The sequence below is a fragment of the Vigna angularis genome, chromosome 8 (genome assembly GCF_016808095.1).
Source record: "Vigna angularis cultivar LongXiaoDou No.4 chromosome 8, ASM1680809v1, whole genome shotgun sequence".
Lineage (NCBI taxonomy): Eukaryota > Viridiplantae > Streptophyta > Magnoliopsida > Fabales > Fabaceae > Vigna > Vigna angularis.
The window spans coordinates 132,655-152,441 of NC_068977.1; the positions used below are offsets into that span (position 1 = coordinate 132,655).

At 33.4% G+C, this 19,787-nt stretch overlaps 4 protein-coding genes across 8 annotated transcripts; all 4 read right to left on the reverse strand.

Annotated features, from left to right (window-relative positions):
• Positions 1-316: 316 nt before the first annotated feature.
• Positions 317-2,870, reverse strand: LOC108344586 (senescence-associated carboxylesterase 101-like). Of its 2 annotated transcripts, none has more exons than XM_052867949.1 (4): positions 2,718-2,870; positions 2,208-2,553; positions 1,497-2,030; positions 317-1,355 (listed from the first exon to the last, which is right to left on the reverse strand). In XM_052867949.1, exons 1-4 carry the CDS (start codon positions 2,732-2,734, stop codon positions 528-530), a joined length of 1,725 nt encoding a protein of 574 aa, XP_052723909.1. In that variant the 5' UTR covers positions 2,735-2,870; the 3' UTR covers positions 317-527. The 2 variants fall into 2 exon arrangements, with proteins under 2 accessions (XP_052723909.1, XP_017438506.1); XM_017583017.2 differs by having other exon boundaries at positions 317-1,358.
• Positions 2,871-5,403: 2,533 nt separating this feature from the next.
• LOC108345576 (senescence-associated carboxylesterase 101-like) lies at positions 5,404-8,456 on the reverse strand. Of its 2 annotated transcripts, none has more exons than XM_017584183.2 (4): positions 8,251-8,456; positions 7,741-8,086; positions 7,029-7,562; positions 5,404-6,741 (listed from the first exon to the last, which is right to left on the reverse strand). In XM_017584183.2, exons 1-4 carry the CDS (start codon positions 8,265-8,267, stop codon positions 5,905-5,907), a joined length of 1,734 nt encoding a protein of 577 aa, XP_017439672.1. In that variant the 5' UTR covers positions 8,268-8,456; the 3' UTR covers positions 5,404-5,904. The 2 variants fall into 2 exon arrangements, with proteins under 2 accessions (XP_017439672.1, XP_017439671.1); XM_017584182.2 differs by having other exon boundaries at positions 5,404-6,744; positions 8,251-8,453.
• Positions 8,457-11,201: 2,745 nt separating this feature from the next.
• On the reverse strand, positions 11,202-14,141 carry LOC108345575 (senescence-associated carboxylesterase 101). Of its 2 annotated transcripts, none has more exons than XM_052867602.1 (4): positions 13,906-14,141; positions 13,396-13,741; positions 12,686-13,219; positions 11,202-12,393 (listed from the first exon to the last, which is right to left on the reverse strand). In XM_052867602.1, the coding sequence occupies exons 1-4, from the start codon at positions 13,920-13,922 to the stop codon at positions 11,551-11,553; spliced, it is 1,740 nt and encodes a 579-aa protein (XP_052723562.1). In that variant the 5' UTR covers positions 13,923-14,141; the 3' UTR covers positions 11,202-11,550. The 2 variants fall into 2 exon arrangements, with proteins under 2 accessions (XP_052723562.1, XP_017439670.2); XM_017584181.2 differs by having other exon boundaries at positions 11,202-12,396; positions 13,906-14,140.
• A 2,008-nt stretch (positions 14,142-16,149) lies between these two features.
• Positions 16,150-19,359, reverse strand: LOC108345578 (senescence-associated carboxylesterase 101). 2 transcript variants are annotated; one of them, XM_017584186.2, is made up of 4 exons: positions 19,182-19,359; positions 18,678-19,023; positions 17,452-17,985; positions 16,150-17,170 (listed from the first exon to the last, which is right to left on the reverse strand). In XM_017584186.2, exons 1-4 carry the CDS (start codon positions 19,196-19,198, stop codon positions 16,358-16,360), a joined length of 1,710 nt encoding a protein of 569 aa, XP_017439675.1. In that variant the 5' UTR covers positions 19,199-19,359; the 3' UTR covers positions 16,150-16,357. The 2 variants fall into 2 exon arrangements, with proteins under 2 accessions (XP_017439675.1, XP_017439674.1); XM_017584185.2 differs by having other exon boundaries at positions 16,150-17,173; positions 19,182-19,358.
• Between the last annotated feature and the right edge of the window lie 428 nt (positions 19,360-19,787).

The following is a 19,787-nucleotide window of genomic DNA, read 5'->3' on the forward strand; positions in this document are numbered from 1 at the left end:
AGTTTCTTTTAAATATAATTCCTTGCACACCAACTGTTTGATAAAAATACCAAAAAGAGTTTCTTGTGTTTTTTTTGTACACTTTGATGTCTAATTGAGTTATAAAAGGAAGAATTGTCATGTGTTGCACAAGTCCCTTGGGAGAACGATACTTTTACTTATTCACTGTATTACTTGTAACGATTTGGTATACTTGCCAAAAAGGTTATCATTTACACATCCATTACCCTAAATTTTATTAAACTCTTGCTGTAAAGTTTATATCTAGGATAACGATCACATTGGCAAGCCTCAAAATTAACCTAATGATCTCATCTGCTGAAAAGTCCATCTTTCACATGCTTCCATTACACTCAAATTTTCAAGAACAATGACAGTGGAGTATACAAGGGAAACACAATTGCAAGAGTTTCCAATAGAACAAACACAAGGGATGGCAAAACCAGGATCCCTACCAAATCAACAAAGGAAATGTGGAATGATTAAATCATAATTTATTGTACAACCACACTTGCATTCACTGCACTTCAGGGGAAGGAATAGGCTCCCTCAGTATACTGATCAAAATGCTGACGATTGCTCATGAAGCTTGCTAGTCTATGATTATCTGCAGACTCTTTATACTTGTTCCACCAAGTCATGTAACTGCTTCCCTTCAAGAAAATCTCTGGTGACACTTCATACTTTTTGAGTGATTCATAAACATAGTTCTCAAATTCAAGCAACTTCCCTTTTGCCTCTACATTCTCTTTCAAATCATCCAACTGTCCACACAAAAAGAGAGCCTCTTCAAGCTTTGCCCAAAAGCAAGAATCAAAGGTTAAAATCAATTCCACATTCTTTTTAGTTTTCCCCTTTGAATCACCTTTTTCTTTCTTATCTTCTTCCAGCCACTTCTCCAACACTACATAATGTCTAGACCTTCCTTTAGCCTCGTAGTTACGAAGATCATTTGCATAGTATTCAGCAATGTATAGGGGCTCAACCATTCTCCTGTAGTTAGTTCCAGCAAAAAGCCAGCGAGTACGAAAGGCTGCAGCTTCTGTCTGAGGTTTCATCTCTGCCTCTTCAACCATGTCACTCCAGTAGTCTCTGAGACTTTTCTGCGGCAGAATAACATCTTGGGAAACTCTTGATGAGGTGTTATTTTTGAAGCAGTCATAGTACCCAATACCTTGACTTTTACAATGCTTCTTGTACCATTCAAGTTTTGCCATGTCTATCTTCATGTTATTCAATTTCTTGGATGGATCAAATTTCTTGGATGGTTTAAATTTCTTGGACATGGATTTCTTCTCCAGTGCTTCTTCCAACTTTGTTGCCAAAGCGTTTATATCAATGTTTTGATGCTGTAGCTGCTGTAAAATAAAATTCATTAAATGTCATCACATATTATCAAGTTGAAACTCTTGAATCGATGAGAAAACGACACTTATAGTATTACTTATAAGTTTTGTTCTTACTTTAAATGCTTAGAACTTAAAACATTCAGCTACCTGCATATAAGATGTCAATCCTAGTGCTGCACACAACTGCAAACGGATACTTGCATTCAGTGAAGTAGAATCTGTCAAGTTCAGCCCCCGTGGGATCAAGTCCTTGCAAATTGCTTTACGATATAGATTTTCAACAAGTTTTCCATAATCTACGACCTCAAAACCTTGACTTTGATCATTGATTGAGCTCACAAGAAGTTCCAAAACAGACTCAGGGTTCTCAAAACAAGTAGCACCTGTATCAGAACAGAAGAGAAATGTACCAAAAGGCATGTAATCAGTTGGGTGGGGAATCAACTTCTTAGGAAGTGAGTTTTTGCAAGAGACAACATGTAGAAAGCAAGAACTCCATGTAGAACTTCGTGATATGGCTTCCTGCAACTTTTTGTCACCAATAAGGGGAGAACCAAAGGTGATGCAGAGAGGACGTTTCTTTCCTGAACCAATGCTTTCTAAAAGCAACACAGTAAAGAGAGAAGCTATTGCTCCTCCAACACCATGTCCAGTAACAATCAGTGGATGGGAGCTATTAATCTGCATTAATATAACCGTTGTTACAAGGGCTCACATACGAATAACAATAAATTCTAAGGAAATTAGAGAAACAAAGTGTGTTTGATGTCAACTTTCAAAAATTATTTTTAGTTTTCAAAAAAGTAAATTTTTCAAATAGAAACCACAGAATAATGAAAGGGGAATGAGGAGATGTACCTTGGACTTCAACTCATCAAGCTTCTCAAGATTGTCAATGAATAGCAAAACTGCAGACCCGTTAACAGATAACTCTGGAATTTTCTTGGTACATAGAAACTCAAAGCGGTGGAAATTATTGTTCTCCTTGAGATAAGTAGAAGAAACCAAATTCTGTTGAAGGTCAAAATCATGCTTGACGTCAAACACCACAACCGTCAAATCCGACTCCTCACAAACTTTCCAGACCAATCCCTTCCCCACGTGGGGAACCAAATCTTCATCACGTGACGAGATAACACCCCATGTTTTTAGGAGAAGACGAGAGCTTGTGACAAAGGGTGCTTGCACAATTCCACTGCTAAATCTGCAATCACAAGAAGTTCACAACACAAAATTAATCAGACACAAACAAACAAACATGTTGGTTACATAGGATCAATTCAAGTGTTTCAAGTTTATGACTTTTGAAACATAAAAACAAAACCCAACAAACAAATTGAGTGTAGGAAGAGTTAAGTTGTGACATACGATTGAGTAAGGTTCATGGTGGTTGTGTGAGTGAGAAAGTTGAAAGGAGGATGAGAGGTGTAAAGAATAGAAGAATTGTTTTGTTATAAAATAGCAAAAGGAAGGAAGAAACTTATAATGCAGTGAATTCTCGAGAATTTTATGGTTTTAATAGATCAATGATATGAAGATGAAGTCAATAGTATAGTATGAGGTAAACCAAGTCAACACTCAGCATTTGCATTTTTTTTCTCATAAATTGAGGAAACTTGCTGAGTAAAGAATAGAAAGTGGAAGGAAAGTTTGGGTGTTATATATATATATATATATATATATATATATATATATATATATATATATATATATATATATATATATATATATATTTTAATTTGTTGGAGGCTTATGGTTCATGCTTCCGCAATTGCTATCAAAACATTTTAGTTTATGTATAATTGACTTATTCTAATATGATCTTTCTATGAGAAATCCTATTTGTGAAATTTTGAATATTTTTAATTTATTATGACTTGCATGTGAAATCCAATTTGATTCGTAAGGTTGATTTAACGAAGGATAATGATATTTTGATTTTTTTTTTACAACTTTGTCATGTGTGAAATTGATTCACATGCCTCTGAAAATAGAACAAAAAAAAATAACCTCATGGAAAATTCAAATTTAGAGATTTCAATTTCGCAATTTCCCTTGTGTATAGTAGGATACCTGAATTCACCAATGGTCGACCAGTAATCCGGGGCGACCGTTAAAACCAACAATAAGGATACACAATGTTGAGCCTTCTTACGATCGTATGTATGTCGAACACATCACGATGTCAACGTCGAACCCGGAGCTTACCTTCTGTGCATCAATCGTTAAGACGATTGCATCATAGCATTTGCATATTGATATCGACAAGCAAACAGCGATATCGCGACATATAGCGCTTGCATGTTTGTGTTGATACACCAGATTAATGAGCGATGTCAGGATATGTCCGGTCAATCGGTCAACTCTAAATAAGCGATTAGGAATATCATTTAATGCCACGAATCACGGGAGTAACTGATCCAGTGTCAAGCACAATCTAACAATTACAACTTCCAGAAAGGAAAAAAGGTACGTTTTTTTTTTAAAGAGAGATTAAGAGAGAAAATATTAATCTTCTTCACTTTGAATTGAAAGGGTTCAAGGTATCCTTTTCTAACTTGAGCGTCGGAGTACCTTACCCAGCCCATTTTCTCCTCAGAGAGCTTGGCATAGGAAGGGAGATACCACGGTAACGACATCACAGGAAAAAGCGGTTGCCATTCGTTTGGTTCGTATCTCGGTCTCAACATTCGTACCGAAACACGTTTATTGGTTCAAAATTGTTTTTCGAAGTTGGTTTTAGGGGTGAGAGTTCTTTGCAGGAAGGAGGAGGTGTGTCGCTGCAACCACTTGTGTTCGTGTCGATTTGTCATCATGCGGGAGTTGTGGGCGTCACGGTTTGTGTTTTTGTAGAGTTCTAAGTCCGTTTTTGGGAGCTTTCGTGAAACAATCACTGTGGTTGCACTGTTCGTTGGCCGTCGTGGTTACGGTGTTGGTGGTTTTCATGTTCTGGTTTAGATATTTGGGTCCTTTTTGTCATCGTATTTTTTTTTGTTTCTTTGCTTCTAATTTTTAGGCTTTTTTTTATTGCTTTGGACAAGATGAATCAAAGTCGACTTCATTTCTATATTAGCAGCATTCACCACTGGACAAGCTATGCTATTAAAATTCAAAGATGTTGAGAATGAAGCATAGTCCTACAAAGTGCAGCGACCTCGATCCTGTCCATCATTCTGATTTCCTGCCATTTCCTTTTCCTCAAGTTCAGAAGAAGAAAGAGTATTTGAAGTTGAACTTAAACTAGTTTTTTCTATTTTGTCTTCTACATCTACTGTTATTTCTACAGGTTGTTCTCTCTATTTCAGAATCAAACAATAAGTTTTCAACTTTTGTTCTGCTTCTCATGCAGAACAAACAGAGCTAGACTAAGCAAAACGAAGAAATCAACTAAAAACAATAAACGCAACCTAACTACAAAAGATTTAAAGACAAATGGATATACAGATAATGAAACAAATTGAAATTGGTAAACAATCAAACAATAATAAACAAATTTCCAACAACAACAGTACCAAAAACTTGATAACTTTTTAACAAGTGAACCAAATCGTTTCTAGTAGTTCGTGTAAGTCAAAAGTATCCTTCTATCAAAGGACATGACTTGTGTTATGTTGTCTGCTCATACTTATTTACCAAAATCAATTTGTAGATGATAACAGTTGGATTCATTTTATACTGAATTGAAATAACAAGAATTCAAATATTACTATTGAAAATTTAAGAAAAGCTTAGTTGGAATTGGTTCATGAATCACGTTACAATAATATTATGAACAATATATAATACATTCAAACATTCACATCAATGTATACTTAGTTTAATTCCTTAAATCAAGTTCTAAATATATATGTTAAATTATTATTTCCTTAATTAACTTAACATATAATTTGCATCAAAATCTGATGTTTAAGAATAACCAGAAGAAAATACGTTATTCCTAACATCTTTCCTTTTGGTTGCTATTTCTTATCTCCACATTCGAGTTCACTTTTAGTAAACACAAACATTCAAAATTTCATTCTACTTCCATACAATGATAGTAAAAACAAAAAGAGCATTTGAACATTTAGATATATTGAACATAAAAATTACATAACAGTGAAGTCATTACATCCAATTCCAACAAAAGAGAAATCTAATTACTCCTAGTCATCTAAAACATACACTAAGTGATGAAATTCGGTGAAGAATGGTGTCCTGACGTCTTGTAGCAACCTACCTGGAGTTCCTGAATATTTTTCATATTTTTCTAACACCAGATACCTCCTTTCTTTATGTCTCAAACTAAAAAAACAATCCAGAACTATATAACTCCCTCAGCTCACAGATAGGCATGCGCTAAGCAAAAACTCAATTTATCCTCTCTTAATTGATCCCACTTGTTGAGCTAATGGTATTGGTGCGCTGAGCGAATGAACTTCCTTGTAGCTAAGCACATAATGATTGGCTTAGCAAAAAGTTGCTGACAACACTCTAATGATGTATAAGATTCTTGTACAAAGAACTACACAACTTTTCTACTAATTATTACATCATTTCTATGAGAAAAATACATTCATGAATAATTACACCTTTGAGCTAATTCATAATTTTTCACACTTATCATATACCGATCAAAATGCTGAAGATCGCTCATGAACCTTACTAGTCTATGATTATTTGCAAACCCTTTATACTTATTCCACCAAGTCATGTAACTGCTTTCCTTCAAGAAAACCTCTGGTGACACTTCATACCTTTTGAGTGATTCATAAACATAGTTCTCAAATTCAAGCAACTTCCCTTTTGCCTCTACATTCTCCTTCAAATCATCCAACTGTCCACACAAAAAGAGAGCCTCTTCAAGCTTTGCCCAAAAGCAAGAATCAAAGCTTAAAATCAATTCCACATTCTTTCTAATTTTGCCATTTGAATTACCTTTTTCTTTCTTATATTCTTCCAGCCACTTCTCCAACAATACATAATGTCTAGACCTTCCTTTAGCCTCATAGTCCTTACGAAGACCATTTTCATAGTATTTAGCAATGTCTAGAGGCTCAACCATTCTCCTGTAGTTAGTTCCAGCAAAAAGCCAGCGAGTACGAAAAGCTGCTGCTTCTTTCTGAGGTTTCATCTCTGCCTCTTCAACCATGTCAATCCAGTAGTTTGTGAGGTTTTTCTGCCACAGAAAAGCATCTTGGTCAATAGTTGAGACGCCCTTTTTGAAGCAGTCATAGTACCCACTACCTTGACTTTTACAATGCTTCTTGTACCATTCAAGTTTTGCCATCTCTATCTCCATCATATTCAATCTCCTGAATGGATCAAATTTCATCTTCTGGAACATGAATTTCTTCTCCAGTGCTTCCAACTTTGTTACCAAAGCATTTATATCAATGTTCTGGTGTTGTAGCTGCTGTAAAATCAAATTTAGACAAGATATTATGAAAAATTTACTCACCAAATTCTGGTTTAGTTACACACAAGACTAACAAGATTTAGTGAGCATACATATGTAGAATCATAGACATTGTTCTCTAATGTATTAAAGTCCGTAATGAAATATTTATTAAATGTCATCGTCATATAATATCAATTTGAAAGTCTTAATTTGATAAGAAAACGGCTTATTGTATTGCTTATAAGTTCTGTTCTTACTTTAAATGCAAGCGGCTTACAACTTAAAAGATATTCAGCTACCTGCATATCTGATGTCAATCCTAGTGCTGCACACAACTGCAAACGGATACTTGCATTCAGTGAAGTAGAATGTGTCAAGTTCATTCCCTGTAGGCTAAAGTCCTTGCAAATTGCTTTACGATTGAGATTTTTCACAAGTTTTCCATAATCTGCGACCTCAAAACCTTGACTTTGATCATTGATTGAGCTCACAAGAAGCTCCAAAACAAACTCGGGGTTCTCAAAACAAGTAGCACCTGTATCAGAACAAAAGAGAAATGTCCCAAAAGGCATGTAATCAACTGGTTGGGAATTCAACTTCTTTGGAAGTGAGTCTTTGCAAGAGACAACATGTAGAAAGCAAGAACTCCGTACAGAACTTCGTGATATGGCTTCCTGCAACTTTTTGTCACCAATAAGGGGAGAACCAAAGGTGATGCAGAGAGGGCGTTTCTTTCCTGAGCCAATGCTTTCTAAAAGCAACACAGTAAAGAGAGAAGCTATAGCTCCTCCAACACCATGTCCAGTAACAATCAATGGATGGGAGCTATTAATCTGCATCAGTATTACCATAGTTACAAGGGCTCACATAGGAAGAACAATAAATTCTAAGGAAATTAAAGAAACAAAGTGTGTTTGATGTCAACTTTCAAAAATTATTTTTAGTTTTCAAAAAAAGTAAATTTTTCAAATAGAAACCACAGAATAATGAAAGGGGAAGGAGGAGATGTACCTTGGACTTCAACTCATCAAGCTTCTCAAGATTGTCAATGAATAACGAAACAGCAGACCAGTTAACAGAGAACTCTGGAATTTTCTTCGTACATAGAAACTCAAAGCGGTGGAAATTATTGTTCTCCTTGAGATAGGTAGAAGAAACCAAATTCTGTTGAAGATCAAAATCATTCTTGACGTCAAACACCAAAACCGTCAAATCCGACTCCTCACAAACTTTCCAGACCAATCCCTTCCCCACGTGGGGAACCACATCTTCATCACGTGACCCGATAACATCCCATGTTTGTAGGAGAAGACGAGAGCTTGTGACAAAGGGTGCTTGCACAATTCCACTGCTAAATCTGCAATCACAAGAAGTTCACAACACAAAGTTAATCAGACACAAACAAACAAACATGTTGGTTACATAGGATCAATTCAAATGTTTCAAGTTTATGACTTTTGAAACATAAAAACAAAAGCCAACAAACAAATTGAGTGTAGGAAGAGTTAAGTTGTGAAATACGATTGAGTAAGGCTCATGGTGGTTGTGTGAGTGAGAAAATTGAAAGGAGGTATGAGAGGTGTAAAGAAGAGAAGAATTGTTTTGTTATAAATAGCAAAAGGAAGGAAGAAACTTGCATTGCAGTGAATTCTTGAAAATTTTGTGGTTTTAATAGATCAATGATATGAAGATGAAGTCAATAGTATAGTATGAGGTAAACCAAGTCAACACTTAGCATTTGCATTTTTTTTCTCATAAATTGAGGAAACTTGCTTAGTAAAGAATAGAAAGTGGAAGGAAAGTTTGGGATATATATATATATATAAACAGTATTTTAATTTGTTGGACGGTTATGGTTTATGCTTCCGCAATTGCTCTCAGAACATTTTAGTTTATGTTTAATTGACTTATTGTAATATGATCTTTCTCTATTTTATGAGAAATCCTATTTGTAAGATTTTGACTTTTTTTTTATAACATTTTAACTTTGTTACATGTTAAACAAAGATTGGTTCATATGTCTTTGAAATTAAAACAAAAAAAAATAATATGAAAAATTCAAATTTAGAGATTTCGATTTAGTAGCTTTTTTTTCATTTGGTTTAAAATTGTTTTTCGAAATTAGTTTTGGGTGTGAGAGTTCTTTGCAAGAAGGAGGAGGTGTGTCACTGTAACCACTAGTGTTCGCATCGATTTGTTGTTGTGTGATGGTTGTGGGTGTTGCGATTTGTGTTTTTGTAAAGGTTTTAGGTCCGTTTTTGGGAGCTTTGTGGAACAATCATCGTGGTTGCGTCATTCATTGAACATCGTGGTTGTCGTTAGTAGTTTTTGTGTTCTCATTTAGGTATTGGATCTTTTTGTTATCTTTTTTTTTTTGAGGAGGTTAAACTTTTCAAGGAAAAAAAAACTTAATTAGTCTTATTAAATGAACTTCTAAACTCCTTGAGCGAAAAGAAGATTTTTGAAAGGAAAATTAAAGGTTTGAAATTTTTAAAAGTAAGTGGAGAATCGCGATAGGCCAAGCAGAGTTAGGACAAGCGGTCATTATCTATTAGAAAATGTGTTTGTGTGTGTTTCTATATGTAAGTGTGAATGTGTGTGTATGTATATGTGTATGTGTATTTACATGTGTGTGAATGTGTGTATAAGTGTGTACTTGTGTGTACTTGCGTTTTTGCATTTGCGTTTTTATATCTGTGTATTTGTGCTAGTATATGTAGAAGATAAACCTTTCAAATAGATATGAACTTAATTTATAATATGAAGAGAACTAAAATCCTAATACGGTGAGACTGAGTAAAGCTTGGGTGATTTTGTCAAAATTTATTTAAAATCCATGACAGGTGAAAAAAGTGACTCCAACCCAAGAGTCTTTCGAAAATAAAAGTATAATGCCAATGAAAATATCTATTAATATATATTTAATGTGCATGATGTGTTGTGTTAGGTTAAGATGTGATATGAAATACTTATTTCTAATATGTGTAGAACAAGTCTTACGGTTCTAATCATGTAGATTGAAATTTGACTTTTCAATTTCAAGCTATAAAATGTGCTTATTGATACATTAACTCTATTATAAGTTATTTAACACTAATATTTTTAACTCTCATTTAAATTTATTCAACAATAACCCATTAATTCTCATTTAAAGTTTATTCAACAAAATTTTCTCATAAATTAAAATAATTCTTTTATCCTTATTACTAATTGATTTTTTTTAGAAAGTTGCAATTGTTAAAAAATAGAGGTAGTGTGAAGACATTTATGTCTTAATCACAACTTACCACATAAATCGGATAGTTGTTTGGAAGACATACACATACAAGAATATGACAAAGACAGATAGTACTAAACCGAAAATATGTATTTACTAATATATTTCATAATGTGAAAAAGAAGAAGAAACATTAATATAAATTAAATATAACAAATTAATCTTAATTTATTTAAATTAGATATATTAATCTTAATCTTTTATAATAATAAAATCTAAACATAAAAAATTAATTAAACATAAAAATAAAATGTTGTCAAATAAATTAATAATAGAAACTAAATTATTTAAATATAAAAAGTAAAAAATGTCACGAATTAAAATTAATTATAGTATAAGATGTTATATACTTTTAAAATAATATTAAATTATTAATTATTTGATATTATGTTATATTTTTAATTTTAATATGATTATTGTAAAAAATAATTTAAAATTTAATTTTTTTTCTTAGGTAAAAGTTTAATTTATACTTCATAATTTTAACATCTAATAAAACTTTAATTTATCATTTAAAAGAGAGAGATCCAAAGTATAAAATTTGTAAATTTGTGTTCCATAGTTTAAGAGTAAAATAAATGAAAATATAAAAGTGGTCTCAATTAAAAATAAACACAACATAATAATAATTATATAATTATCTAATAATTCATTTATAGATTTAAATTTAAGTAAAAAATATTGGAATTAAATCTCATGTTCAAATAAAAAAATATGTTAAACTTAAGAAAAAACAGTTTTTAATAAAATACTGAATCATTAATATAATTAAATTATTAAATAATTAAATAAAAAACCTTTTGAAAGTAGTTTCCTTTTTTTACTCTTTCTCTTTCCTTCTTCTTTGTTCTTCATACAACGCAACTCTGTTTTTCTTTTTCTCTTTGCAGAGCTTGAACACGCAACAGCTCCGGCGCGTCCACGGCGTACCGACAACTAGGCCTAGAGAAGTGGTTGTATCTTTTCCACCGTGTCTGACAACTGATGTAGGTAAAACTACAGATAAAACTATTCGAAGAACTACAGAACTTTAGGGTTTCCAATGAATGAATAGAGTCCAAAAATATATTGATTTGAAAAATATCCGATTTCAGAATTAACAGAAGAGATGAAAGCTTTGTAGAAAATTGGATAGAAGACAGTAAATTGATGATAGAAACTTGAATTGAATAGTGCAGAAACAATGAAAGAAGTAGTATTGAAACACAATATAACTTGTATCGAACCAAAGTAAATCTCAAGGAGACAAAATTAGCCTAAGAAAACTCTACAAATCCGAGACTCATCAATTATCTATTTATGTTAGTGATTAGTAATAATGTAACCCCAAAGTAGGTTAGAGCGTTACAATGCTTCCATTGCATTCAAATTTTCCAGAACAATGAGAATGAAACCTTACAAGGGAAACACAATTGCAAGAGTTTCCAATAGAACAAACACAGCACAAGGGATGGCAAAACCAGGATCCCTACCAAATCAACAAAGGGAATGTGGAATGATTAAATCATAATTTATTGTACAACCACACTTGCATTCACTGCACTTCAGGGGAAGGAATAGGCTCCCTCAGTATACTGATCAAAATGCTGACGATTGCTCATGAAGCTTGCTAGTCTATGATTATCTGCAGACTCTTTATACTTGTTCCACCAAGTCATGTAACTGCTTCCCTTCAAGAAAATCTCTGGTGACACTTCATACTTTTTGAGTGATTCATAAACATAGTTCTCAAATTCAAGCAACTTCCCTTTTGCCTCTACATTCTCTTTCAAATCATCCAACTGTCCACACAAAAGGAGAGCCTCTTCAAGCTTTGCCCAAAAGCAAGAATCAAAGGTTAAAATCAATTCCACATTCTTTTTAGTTTTGCCCTTTGAATCACCTTTTTCTTTCTTATCTTCTTCCAGCCACTTCTCCAACACTACATAATGTCTAGACCTTCCTTTAGCCTCATAGTCCTTACTAAGACCATCTGCATAGTATTCAGCAATGTATAGGGGCTCAACCATTCTCCTGTAGTTAGTTCCAGCAAAAAGCCAGCGAGTACGAAAGGCTGCAGCTTCTGTCTGAGGTTTCCTCTCTGCCTCTTCAACCATGTCAATCCAGTAGTTTCTGAGGCTTTTCTGCGGCAGAATAACATCTTGGGAAACTGTTGATGAGGTGTCCACTTTTGAGGTGTCCTTTTTGGTCTCCTTTTTGAAGCAGTCATAGTACCCAATTCCTTGACTTTTACAATACTTCTTGTACCATTCAAGATTTGCCATGTCTATCTTCTTCATATTCAATGTCTTGGATGGATCAAATTTCACCTTCTTCTGGGACATGAATTTCTCCAGTTCTTCCAACTTTGTTGCCAAAGCGTTTATATCAGTATTTTGATGTTGTAGCTGCTGTAAAATCAAATTCAGATGATATGATGAAGATATATACTCATTAAATTCTAGTTACACACAAGACTGATAAGATTTAGAGAGCATACATATGCAGAATCACAGATATTGTGTTCTGTAATCAAATTTGGAATTTCATGTCGGTAACATGTGTGATGAAGTATTTCATTAAATGTCATCACATATTATCAAGTTGAAACTCTTGAATCGATGAGAAAACGACACTTATAGTATTACTTATAAGTTTTGTTCTTACTTTAAATGCTTAGAACTAAAAACATTCAGCTACCTGCATATCAGATGTCAATCCTAGTGCTGCACACAACTGCAAACGGATACTTGCATTCAGTGAAGTAGAATCTGTCAAGTACAGCCCCCGTGGGATCAAGTCCTTGCAAATTGCTTTACGATATAGATTTTCAACAAGTTTTCCATAATCTACGACCTCAAAACCTTGACTTTGATCATTGATTAAGCTCACAAGAAGCTCCAAAACAGACTCGGGGTTCCCAAAACAAGTAGCACCTGTATCAGAACAGAAGAGAAATGTACCAAAAGGCATGTAATCAGTTGGGTGGGGAATCAACTTCTTAGTAAGTGAGTTTTTGCAAGAGACAACATGTAAAAAGCAAGAACTCCACGTAGAACTTTGTGCTATGGCTTCCTGCAACTTTTTGTCACCAATAAGGGGAGAACCAAAGGTGATGCAGAGAAGACGTTTCTTTCCTGAACCAATGCTTTCTAAAAGCAACACTGTAAAGAGAGAAGCTATTGCTCCTCCAACACCATGTCCAGTAACAATCAGTGGATGGGAGCTATTAATCTGCATTAATATAACCGTTGTTATAAGGGCTCACATAGGAAGAACAATAAATTCCCAGGAAATTAAAGAAACGAAGTGTGTTTGACTTCAACTTTCAAAATTTACTTAGTTTTCAAAAAAAGTAAATTTTTCAAATAGAAACCACAGAATAATGAAAGGGGAAGGAGGAGATGTACCTTGGACTTCAACTCATCAAGCTTCTCAAGATTGTCAATGAATAACGAAACAGCAGACCAGTTAACAGAGAACTCTGGAATTTTCTTCGTACATAGAAACTCAAAGCGGTGGAAATTATTGTTCTCCTTGAGATAGGTAGAAGAAACCAAATTCTGTTGAAGATCAAAATCATTCTTGACGTCAAACACCAAAACCGTCAAATCCGACTCCTCACAAACTTTCCAGACCAATCCCTTCCCCACGTGGGGAACCACATCTTCATCACCTGACGAGATAACACCCCATGTTTTTCGGAGAAGACGAGAGCTTGTGACAAAGGGTGCTTGTACAATTCCACTGCTAAATCTGCAATCACAAGAAGTACACAACACAAAGTTAATCAGACACAAACAAACAAACATGTTGGTTACATAGGATCAATTCAAGTGTTTCAAGTTTATGACTTTTGAAACATAAACACAAAACCCAATAAACAAATTGAGTGTAGGAAGTGTTAAGCTGTGACATACGATTGAGTAAGGCTCATGGTGGTTGTGTGAGTGAGAAAGTTGAAAGGAGGTATAAGAGGTGTAAAGAAGAGAAGAATTGTTTTGATATAAAATAGCAAAAGAAAGGAAGAAACTTGTAATGCAGTGAATTCTTGAGAATTTTATGATTCTAATAGATCAATGATATGAAGATGAAGTCAATAGTAAATCAAGTCAACACTCAGCATTTGCATTTTTTTCTCATAAATTGAGGAAACTTGCTACGTAAAGACATAGAAAGTGGAAGGAAAGTTTGGGTTATATATATATATATATAAACAGTATTTTCATTTGGTGGAGGGTTATGGTTTATGCTTCCGCAATTGCTATCAAAACATTTTAGTTTATGTTTAATTAATTGACTTGTTCTAATATGATCTTTCGCTATTTTATGAGAAATCCTATTTGTGAAATTTTGGATTTTTTTAATTGATTATGACTTGCATTAGAAATCCAATTTTGATTCATCAGTTGAGTTGATTTAAATAAGAATAATGATATTTTTACTCTTCTTTTTTATAACATTTTAACTTCGTGTCAAACAAAGGTCCATAAACATAAAAAATTAATTAAACGTAAAAATAAAATATTGTCAAATAAATTAATATAATAGAAATTAAATTATTTAAATATAAAAAATAAAACATGTCAGAATTAAAATTAATTATAGTATAATATATTATATACTTTTAAAATAATATTAAATTATTAATTATTTGATATTATATTATATTTTTAATTTTAATATGATTATTGTAAAAAATAATTTAATTTTTTTTATTAAGTAAAAGTTTAATAGATATTTTATAATTTTAACATCTAACAAAACTTTAATTTATCATTTAAAAAAGAGAGATCCAAAGTATAAAATTTGTAATTTTGTGTTCCATAGTTTAAGAGTAAAATAAATGAAAATATAAAAGTGGTCTCAATTAAATCATATGTAGATTTAAATTTAAATTAAAAAATATTGGAATTAAATCTTATGTTCAAAGTAAAACTTAAGAAAAAACAGAATTTAATAAAATATTGAATCATTAATATAATTAAATTATTAAATAAGAAACCTTTTGAAAGTAGTGTTCTTTTTTTACTCTTTCTCTTTCCTTCTTTATTCTTCCTACACCGCAACTCTGTTTTTCTTTTTCTCTTTGCAAAGCTGCAAAACGTAACAGCTCCGGCGCGTCCACGGCGTACCGACAACTAGGCCTAGAGAACTACGAATAGTGCAGAACTGATGTAGGTAGAACTACGAATAAAACTATTCGAAGAACTACAGAACTTTAGGGATTCTAATGAATGAATAGAATCCAAAAATATATTGATTTGAAAAATATCCGATTTCAGAATTAACAAAAGAGATGAAAAGCTTTGTAGAAAATTGGATAGAAGACAGTAAATTGATGATAGAAACTTGAATTGAATAGTGCAGAAACAATGAAAGAAGTAGTATTGAAACACAATATAACTTGTATCGAAGCAAAATCTGAAACAGTAACTACAAGAACTCTGAAATCTGGAAAGTAAAACATCAAGAACTTGAACTGTGCAGAGAGAATTCTACAGCTATCTAAGAAACTGAAAACTAAAACTAAAACTATGTAATTGGAACCGTGTATCTATGAATTCTGAAGCAGGTATTATACAGGTTACTCAAAGGCAAATGTAGGTTACTCTACTCATCTTCACTGGCAGGTGCAAGTTACTTTGCTCACTGATTTAGCTTTTCAACCTTCAAAACTGCTAGTAGCAAGTTGCATTCTGGTTCAGCAAGTGCATTCATACTTTAAGTGATGATTGCTCCAAGCTAATCATGTGCTGAGTAATAATTTCCTCAACTGGACTGAACTTTGCAATGCATGCTTCATCACAGCACTGAAAACGAGCTCTCCAAATAGCACTCCTACAGTTCACTGCACAAGAACCTTAAAATTCACACTACACTGAAATTCCAAGCTGAAATGTTCACTCTTCACTTTCAAAACTGAATTTTTATTTTTCAGAAAGACTAAAAACACTTTCAAATTTACTTAATTCCACTCTGTTAACACATTTTCAGAAAATTAGCAATTTATTCAAGAAAATAAAAATCTGAACTAAAACCAGGAAATAAAAGCAAACTAAATCTCAAGGAGACAAAATTAGCCTCAGAAAACTCTACAAAGCCGAGACTCATCAATTATCTATTTATGTTAGTGATTAGTAATAATGTAACTCCAAAGTAGGTTAGGGCGTTACAATGCTTCCATTGCATTCAAATTTTCCAGAACAATGAGAGTGAAAGCTTACAAGGGAAAGACAATTGCAAGAGTTTCCCATAAGACAGTACAAGGGATGGCAAAACCAAGATCCCTACCTAAATCAACAAAGGAAATGTAGAATGTTCAAATCATAATTTATTGTACAACCAACCACACATTGCATTCACTGTACTTCAGGGGAAAAAATAATCTCCCTCAGTATACCGATCAAAATGCTGACGATTGCTCATGAAGCTTGCTAGTCTATGATTATCTGCAAACCGTTTATACTTATTCCACCAAGTCATGTAACTGCTTCCCTTCAAGAAAATCTCTGGTGACACTTCATACTTTTTGAGTGATTCATAAACATAGTTCTCAAATTCAAGCAACTTCCCTTTTGCCTCTACATTCTCTTTCAAATTATCCAACTGTCCACACAAAAGGAGAGCCTCTTCAAGCTTTGCCCAAAAGCAAGAATCAAAGGTTAAAATCAATTCCACATTCTTTTTAGTTTTTCCCTTTGAATCACTTTTTTCTTTCTTAACTTCTTCCAGCCACTTCTCCAACACTACATAATGTCTAGACCTTCCTTTAGCCTCATAGTCCTTACGAAGACCATTTTCATAGTATTTAGCAATGTCTAGAGGCTCAACCATTCTCCTGTAGTTAGTTCCAGCAAAAAGCCAGCGAGTACGAAAAGCTGCTGCTTCTGTTTGAGGTTTCATCTCTGCCTCTTCAACCATGTCAATCCAGTAGTTTCTGAGGTTTTTCTGCCACTGAACAGCATCTTGGTCAATAGTTGAGACGCCCTTTTTGAAGCAGTCATAGTACCCATTATCTTGACTTTTACAATGCTTCTTGTACCATTCAAGTTTTGCCATGTCTATCTTCATCACATTCAATTTCTTGGACGGATCAAATTTCATCTTCTGGAACATGAATTTATTCTCCAGTTTTTCCAACTTTATTACCAAAGCATTTATATCAATGTTCTGGTGTTGTAGCTGCTGTAAAATCAAATTTAGATAAGATATTATGAAAAAATTACTCACCAAATTCTGGTTTAGTTACACACAAGACTAAATTGAGCATACATATGCAGAATCATAGACATTGTTCTCTAATCAATGTAAGTCCGTAATGAAATATTTCATTAAATGTCATCTTCATATATTTCAAGTTGAAAGTCTCAATTTGATAAGAAAACGGCTCTTATTGTATTGCTTATAAGTTTTGTTCTTACTTTAAATGCAAGCGGCTTACAACTTAAAAGATATTCAGCTACCTGCATTTCTGATGTCAATCCTAGTGCTGCACACAACTGCAAACGGATACTTGCATTCAGTGAAGTAGAATGTGTCAAGTTCATCCCCTGTACGCTAAAGTCCTTGCAAATTGCTTTACGATTGAGATTTTCCACAAGTTTTCCATAATCTGCGACCTCAAAACCTTGACTTTGATCATTGATTGAGCTCACAAGAAGCTCCAAAACAAACTCGGGTTTCCCAAAACAAGTAGCACCTGTATCAGAACAAAAGAGAAATGTCCCAAAAGGCATGTAATCAACTGATTGGGAATTCAACTTCTTTGGAAGTGAGTCATTGCAAGAGACAACATGTAGAAAGCAAGAACTCCATGTAGAACTTCGTGATATGGCTTCCTGCAACTTTTTGTCACCAATAAGGGGAGAACCAAAGGTGATGCAGAGAGGGCGTTTCTTTCCTGAGCCAATGCTTTCTAAAAGCAACACAGTAAAGAGAGAAGCTATTGCTCCTCCAACACCATGTCCAGTAACAATCAATGGATGGGAGCTATTAATCTGCATCAGTATTACCATAGTTACAAGGACTCACATAAAAAGAACAATAAATTCTAAGGAAATTAAAGAAACAAAGTGTGTTTGATGTCAACTTTCAAAAATTATTTTTAGTTTTCAAAAAAAGTAATGAGAACAGAAATTCACACAAAAGTCCATGCCTCACTACGTACAACACCACTCCTAATGACTCGCTCTTGAGCTTGGACCACAGATCAGAAGAATAGAATACAGTTCACCTCCAGCTTTTTGGTTTTTAACACACTTGTCCCAGAAACAAAATTTCAAAACTTCATACATTTTGGATGAAAAGTTGTTAATTGGGAAACCAGTTTTTAAAACCAAAAAGCAAGAAGAAAAACCCCTTAAACTCCAGACACCACTTGAACTATCTTACAACCATCAATTGTCAAATTTTGTAATACTTACTTCAAAAGTTCATTGTACTAGTACATGATTAAGTAAAACTAAATTCATCTCTATTTATAGTGATCCTACCTGACTCATACAGAATTGTCTCAGGTGAAGGAGTTTACTCGTGATCTCTACCAAAATGCCTCTCTAGACTTGTAGCACAATTTTTTTCACGCAGGCAACACAAAAAATCTAATATCTTAATCAATCTATTCTGTTTCAGATTGCAGTTTTTCAAATAGAAACCACAAATATAATGAAAGGGAAAGGTAGAGATGTACCTCGGACTTCAACTCATCAAGCTTCTCAAGATTGTCAATGAATAGCGAAACTGCAGACCCATTAACAGATAACTCTGGAATTTTCTTGGTACATAGAAACTCAAAGCGGTGGAAGTTATTCTTCTCCTTGAGAAAAGAAGAAGAAACCAATTTCTGCTGAGGATCAAAATCATTCTTGACCTCAAACACCACAATCGTCAATTCCGATTCCTTCCAAACTTTCCAGACCAATCCCCTCCCCACGTGGGGAACCACATCTTCATCACGTGACGAGATAACACCCCATGTTTTTAGGAGAAGATGAGAGCTTGTGACAAAGGGTGCTTGCACAATTCCACTGCTAAATCTGCAATCACAAGAAGTTCACAACACAAAGTTAATCAGACACAAAAAAACAAACATGTTGGTTACATAGGATCAATTCAAGTGTTTCAAGTTTATGACTTTTGAAACACAAAAACAAAACCCAACAAACAAATTGAGTGTAGGAAGTGTTAAACATACGATTGAGTAAGACTCATGGTGGTTGTGTGAGTGAGAAAGTTGAAAGGAGGTATGAGAGGTGTAAAGAAGAGAAGAATTGAGTTAAAGATGAATGAAAATTGTGAAATTTAAAACAAGGGAATAGCGGAAACTGTGTGGAAGATCCATTGGCAAGCAAAGAACTAGAATTTAGCAGGTCAACGAAGCGCGTAACATTACCTTATACAACAATTATGTCTGAGAAAGATGTTCTCGGATATGTCGTGTGTTCACATTCGATTTTAACCCTTTCTTAACAAATTTGATATTAAAATGAAATCCCATTTTTTTTATAGTGAAGTTGAATTCAATAGTTGAATACTTGTTACTATCAGTTTAGATAGTTTGAAAATACAATTCAACACACTATAAAGAAAAAGGAGAAATTATATGTTTTTTATTGAGACTGTAATTATGCAATGCTTTAAGATTTGGTAATGATTACTTTTAATACAGTCTTTAAAATATTATTTACTAATTATCAGATTAAACTTCATTATAATTATAATGTTTTATCAGTTTCATTTCTTATTTTATGAATCTCTCTTCAATTTATAACTTTTAATAAATTGTAGTTTTAAATATGTT